Source organism: Ambystoma mexicanum, chromosome 1q, assembly GCF_040938575.1.
Source record: "Ambystoma mexicanum isolate Mex_15411 chromosome 1q, UKY_AmexF1_1, whole genome shotgun sequence".
Classification (NCBI taxonomy): domain Eukaryota; kingdom Metazoa; phylum Chordata; class Amphibia; order Caudata; family Ambystomatidae; genus Ambystoma; species Ambystoma mexicanum.
The window spans coordinates 303,395,990-303,402,881 of NC_090922.1; the positions used below are offsets into that span (position 1 = coordinate 303,395,990).

The window sequence follows — 6,892 nt, forward strand, 5'->3', positions numbered from 1 at the left end:
TTTTTTAGTTTGTTTTTGAACACAGTAACTTTTTTAGAAAATTAAATGGTATTGAAATAGTTTTAGATCAAATTACATCAACGTTCCTTGTTGTGGCAGGATTTGTAAAAGCATTGAAATGGTTAGACGGTTGATACATAAGCACTTTAGAAAAGTTGTATCTAATTTGAATGAAGATTCTGTGGTTTTGTAGTGGGGATTTAATGATTCTTTTACCTGCTCTTAATTTAGTAACTCTTTTTGTAAAAGGAAATGGTGTGGAAATTAGTTTTAGATCGATGAAATGAGGTTAGATGAATTGGTATTGTTTATAGGAAATACATAGGAAAAAGGGTTTTGTGTGGTTCTGTTGTGAGTTGTTTTGCTGTGAAAGGAATTATTTACTTTTCTTTTTCTTCTTTTTCATCGTATATGCTGTATTTACAAAGTTATTTTCTTGAGCATTTGTTCTTCATGTCAATTTGTTAAAGGCACATTTTGCCAAGTAACAATAGAATAAATAAATAAAGATGAAACAGGCACAACATGAACAGTATGCCTTCTTAGCCTCTTAAAAGTAGCATGAGCTGAGGGCTCTTCAAGAGGGTGTGAGCTAGCACAAAAGCAATCCAAACAACAACAGTACAGTGGTACAAAAATAAAAGTAAAGTCAAAGATTTATTGAAAAAAAATAGTAGTCTTTAATTAAACTAAAATTATAACCAACTAATAAAATACTAATGTCACATCCCTTTAAGGGAAAACACCTAGAATAATGGAACATGGAATTTTGGGTCACTCTTGTTTTGAAGACAGAAGACAGGCAATCATTTCAGTAGCAAAGCTTCAAGTTCAATGAAGATGTCTTAAATGTCACTATGGGTCTTTGAAGCAGGCCAAGGGGATAGAAGCACTACATATACCTCTTAGGGTTGTTCTTTGGGCCCAGGAGCATCGATCCAGGAGTCTGTGATCTGTATGAGCGACTGATTTGACCTCTGGTTTGTGAGACAGTTGACTGGGTCCAACAAGTAGTACATTTCACCAAGCGGAAACAGTATGTGGCATAAAGAATCTTGGGATAGGCAGGTGATGTCTGGGCTGGTGTAGCTCACACGTTGTTGGATGTAGGATCCATAAACTAGAGCTGTTCCTTTGGTCCTGGGTTGCTGTGAGGTACAGTCAAGGTCTGGAAGGGAAAAGTAAGTCCTTCTGCTCCACTTCCAAGACAGAAAGGTTGCTAGAGAGTGCTTTCAGTACTGACTCTTCCAGTAGACAGCGTTTTTGGTACCTTCCTCCAAATGTTCCCCTGGAATGGGTGGCAGAAAGGGTTTCCTTCTTCCTTGGAATCCTAATCTTCACCCCTATGACAGGTGCACAGATTACTAGAAGGGCCCTCACATATTTGAGGGCCAGACCAACAAAGATTCTGGCTAGCCATGCCTCCACAAAATTAGTTAAGAATGAAAAAGGGTTTACCTGTTATGTTATGTTACACACTTAATAAAGCACGACCTACACCGACAAGTGCATCATGGTGCTAGTAAACTAGAGAGGAGAGAGAGCAGACATCTAGAATAAAAAGGTCTCCAGAGCATGACAAAATGGAAGATGGTCCTGAGTAGCACAAAGGGATAGAGGAATGAAGCCTGATCGGTAAGATCCAGACAAACTAAGATCTGGGTGTCATCCATGTAAAAATAACAGCGAAAACCAAAAGAGTGAATAAGCTTAACAAAAGGCTGAATATAGATATTAAAAAGAAGAGGAGAAGAGGAGAATGAGCAGACCCTTGAGGAACACCACACGAGATAGGAACAGAGGGAGAAACAAAAAGAGAAAGAAAAAAAGATTGAGATCGATCAGAAAGGAAAGGGTGAAACCAGGCGAGGACCAAGCCAGCAATGCCTGCTGAGGCCAACCTGTCAACAAGAATGGAATGATCGATGGTGTCAAAAGCAGCGGATAGGTCTCACAAAATCAGTGCCCTGACACCACCGTGGTCCGCCAAGCAAGCCAGGTCACCCACAGCTGACACCAACACTGACTCGGTACTGCGACTGGGCCATATACTAGATTGAAAAGGATCAAGAAAACCAGTCTACCAAAAAAGAGAGCGAAAAAGAGGCATAAGCAAAGATTCAAGCAGCTTCATAAGAAAAGGCAGGCAATAAATTGCGGGAAATTGGAAAGACGAAGATGATTAAGAAAGGTTTCTTTAATAGTGGAATCACCAAAACATGTTTAACAGCAGAAGGGACATAACCATGAGCAGAAGACACATTTATTGTGGATGACACCAAGGGTGTGCCTGATAAACGTTACTGAATTTGAATCAACAGTATAGATGGGATAGCTACTGTGCAAATGGGGACACCAATGGTGAGAGCTGGAGGGAAAGAGTGGACTTGGGCACAATGAAAAGACAATCCGAAAAGACTGCAACTAATTAGCAAATTAGCAATGAAAGACTGTAGCAAAGTTGCAATAAAAAGAGGTAATGGATGCGCATACAAAAATGACTTCATACCAAAAGTATTGATTAAGCACACCAGGGATGCTAGTCAAAGGTTACTTTGAGTAAAAATGACAAATTTACTGGGTTCAAGACAGAAACAAGCATGCAATCACGTAGAAGAGAATATCTCACCTGTAAGCTCATTTTTGAGATCTCACACATTTCTCCATTCACCAAGAAGTGAACTGATCATTGTACTGCACAGTCTACTTGTTCGTGTGCTGTTTGTCTTCAATAGAGGAATGAGATTTTCATGGCTTCAGTGACTCTTTGTATGCCTTTTTTTAAGTTATCGAATCCTGCCATTAGCGCATGGACATTTCTGGATTTAAAGACGGTACTATTTATATTTCACCCAGATGAAATGCTTTGAAACCACAATTTCTGCTAAGTTCCTCTGCTGCTTTGTGTTGTATGCACACTGTTAAGTGGGTCTTGACTTAATACTTATACAAAATCCTGTAACATGTGCATCTTTGAATGCCCTTTTCCTTGGAACTCTGGACAAACACCAATTGTGTGGAGTCTTTCTTTAGTAGTATTTTGCACTTCCATTTTATGTCCATTTAGAAAGATGTTTAGCTCTTCACCTCTTAAAGGGACCCTGTTGCCAAACGGCTATACCGTTGTGCTGAAATCATGCTGAATGTTACATTTGTGTGTTGGTCATATTGTATGAGTTCATTTTACCTGTCTCCCCCTCTTATTCTCCCAACACCTTTATCAAGCCAGAGTCGAGGACTGGAAATGTGAGCATTGTTTCGACAAAGTATTCAAAACAAAAGCAGGACTGCCTCATTCCCAGATTCTCTATTATAAGATCAGGCAATAGGGTGGATTAGCTGTTAAGTTCACTACTTTGCTGCAGACAGGGTAAAGTAGTTTTCCATAGCCCTGGTGGCACTCCCATGCAGCTGGTGGTGTGGACTCACCATGTGAGATATATTTCAACCATGGCAGGGATAAGCAACTGTTTAACTGTGGCTGCGTCTGGGGGAAACTCATCAATCCAGGGCCCGTCAGCTCCATGTACCTTACAGGCAGGTTCCAGCAACTGCTGGATGTTGTGCTGGCTGAACTGCACTTGCAGGTACATTTTGCAGAGAATCGGAAACATTTTAACCATAGCAGGTTGGGGTATTGACCTTTTTGCTGAGATCTGTGTTTTTGACACGGGGTAACATCCACTGGCATGTCCATGAGGGAGTGATCCTGTCACAGTTCCGGCAGTGATGGAGGCACAGTCCCTCAAAAAGCCAGGTCCTAATTGATGGAAAAGACAAGAAATTCAAGTGCTTGCGTGTGTCAGAAAGTGTGCCCAACAAAGCTGTGTGTGAGTGCATTCAGTCCAGCCGCTGCAGCACACATTCTTATATTGTCCCGTAGGTGGTATGCTGTATTACACTCACATTCACTCTGCCACTATTGCCACTGTCTGTGTGACTGGCAACATGCTGCACAAATACTTTTCTAGCCCACCCCAAAAACATTTCCCCTTCGATCCAGGTGTGCAAATAAATTTGACAAGTAATTCAAGTGCCTTTGAATTACCAAGAGCCATTGACTCCACAAAGATGTGCATGAGAATGATGAGTTCAATGAAGCTGCTGCAGCACAAAGTCCTTCCTCATAGAGGAGAGAAGTGTGGGATCAGTGGCATTACACACACAATCACCCTGCCACTAAGTCCACTTGCCTGAGGGATCAGCAAGACCCGCCAATCAATATTTTCTCAGCGTGCCCCACAGAATTGTCCTCTTCTCACAAAGTGTGCTCTCAAAGTTGACAAGTAATTGAAGTGATTGTATGTGTCAGCTACAGTGCTCAACCAAAACATGTACGAGCATGCGTTCATTCATGTCACATGCCTTAAAGACTTTTTCCCTTTGTTCAAAATTCACTAGAGATTTTAAAAGGAAATTCAAGTGCTCATTGCAAGTTATTGTGCTGAACCAAGTCATGCGTGAGCGCACATTCAATCAAACCGCCCCAGCACAAATTCCTATTCTGTCCATGCAGGTGTTATGTTGCATCATCCACCCAAACAACATGCCACCTATGGCACTGCCTGGATGATTAGCAAGACCATGCAAAACATTTTTCCCAGTACACCGCAAAGGCAGTTTGGGATAGCTGGTTTGTTCCTCCACCTCAATGTATGACTGATCCTGTGGGCGCAGAGGGGTCAGTAGGAGCTCACCAAAACTGTACCTACACCTGTTGACTGCAAGCCACATCCCTCAAAAGTAAGGTTTTATTAACAGGTTGCTTGCGCTATCATTTCTGCTGCGTCTTGGTGGGGAATCCGCACCCTCGCTCCATGCATGCATAGCTCCTTTTCTACTGCTTTTCACCTCCCTCGTACGCTGCCTCATAGAAGTGCTGCACATGATGAGGGTGACATGTGGCTGAGGCTCTGCCAGCGGGGGAGAAAGGATGCTGCAGCAGGCTAACCGGAAGAGTAGTGGCATGAACGCGCTAAGAGTTCTGTGAGAGCCCAGATCCAGGTGTCTTCCAAGACTGCAATGCAAGAAAAACTAAATGTTAAAACAAACAGAGCAATGTGAGTGAGAGAATTAAAGAGCATGAGGGAAACAGGGTTTGCTGGAGGAGCGAAAGAACCTGAGAGAGGTGGAGACGGAACATAAAAGATTTTACAGAGCATATAAATGAGGCAACTAAGCATTCATGACTGCACTTGTCATATGGTTGTAGTACCTGATCATGTGGGTCAATTACTGGACATATGAGGTTGTATTGGAAAGTTAGCCTCTAAGGGGCACCTGTGGCTCCACTGCCTCGTATGTACAGGGCATGACTGTACCCATTGCATACCCTGCAAGCACCCTCGTTGATATGGGGTTGGTTACTAAAATAGTGTTTAACCGTGCACCGTTGGGATTTTTTTATTTCAGTTATGACGTCAAATCTCAAATGATGTTATTAAGTCGAAACATCTGTCGCTGCCTGTGAGGGTTTCTGGTGATGGGTCAACATATGCCAATTCCCCGAAGTATTTCATTTTTAATTAATTCAAATTAAGGCCAGGCAGTTCAGTTAATTAATATTTAGCATTTTTTGTTTGGGCGGTGTATGCGAACTAAATTGGAGTTAGTCCATTAACTCGTTTGAAGGGACCCAGGAAATGCCTGCTTCTGTCTCACCAATGCATTTTTCTTGATTAACTGCTGCTTTCTCTTGTGCATGTAGGTAACACATTTCAAGCGCATGGAACCGGGAAACTGGACCGCCCTGCAGGAGTTCATGCTGTTGGGAATTCCAGAGGAAGCGTGTGTGGTATTTTTATTTATTTTCCTGCTGATTCTCCTGGGAAACCTGTCCATATTTGCAATCATAAGGATCGATTCGCACCTTCACACGCCAATGTATTTTTTCATCAGTAACTTGTCGCTGTTGGACATCTGCTATTCCACCACCACTCTTCCCATCCTTTTGTCCAACTGCATGACCGGGGTCAGCATCATCTCTTTCCACAGATGTATTGCACAGATGTATTTTTTTGTTTCCCTCGGGGGAGCAGAGTGCCTACTGCTAGCTGTGATGGCATATGACCGTTATGCGGCAATCTGTAACCCCCTTCGGTATTCCATTGTTATGAGTCCAATGCGTTGTTACCAGCTTGCTATAGCTTGCTGGATAAGTGCCTTTCTTAACTCCATCCTGCACACAGTCATGACATCTGGCCTGTCCTTCTGTGGGGTGATCCACCTCCAGCATTTCTTCTGTGATGTACCTCCACTACTGAAGCTGTCTTGCACGGACACCCACACAAGCAAGAACCTGCTCTATGTTGTCAGTATCTTTCTGGGCGTGAGCCCCTTTTTGTACATTGTTATCTCCTATGTCCGGATCATCTCCTCCATCCTCAAGATAAGTTCTGCTGAGGGGAGGCGGAAGGCCTTCTCAACCTGCTCTGCCCACTTGATAGTTGTTACTATCTTTTACGGGACTGCTAATTTTAACTACATAGGTCCAAGATCTGGATATCCCTTAGAGGTGGAAAGTGTCTCCTCTCTGCTATACTGTCTTCTGACTCCTCTCCTTAATCCAATCATTTACTGCCTTAGGAACAAGGAGGTTAAGGGGGCACTAAGCAAACTTTTCAAGAAGAAATGTTTTATGGGATGGCATTAAGGGAACCAGAGTGCATCAATTGGTCCAAATTTGCTTCAAAAGATTATCTTAAAAAGCAGTTGTATTTCTTTTGGATGTTTAAAAAAAGCATCTAGACAAAACACTTGCTGTCCACTGAGGTCACTCAACCATAAACCTTCTCCACATCAGTTGAACACAGTGCTGGCTATAGAAAATAGACGATTCTCATATAGAGGACCTTGACTATGAAATGCGCTGTGAATCAACTCAGGCCCCCCC

The 6,892-nt window shown here is 42.6% G+C and overlaps 1 protein-coding gene across 1 annotated transcript; it reads left to right on the forward strand.

Moving 5' to 3' along the window:
• The first annotated feature begins 5,725 nt into the window (after positions 1 to 5,725).
• Positions 5,726 to 6,652, forward strand: LOC138555625 (olfactory receptor 5V1-like). The gene has a single exon (XM_069642613.1). The coding sequence runs from the start codon at positions 5,726 to 5,728 to the stop codon at positions 6,650 to 6,652; it is 927 nt and encodes a 308-aa protein (XP_069498714.1).
• The last annotated feature ends 240 nt before the right edge of the window (positions 6,653 to 6,892 follow it).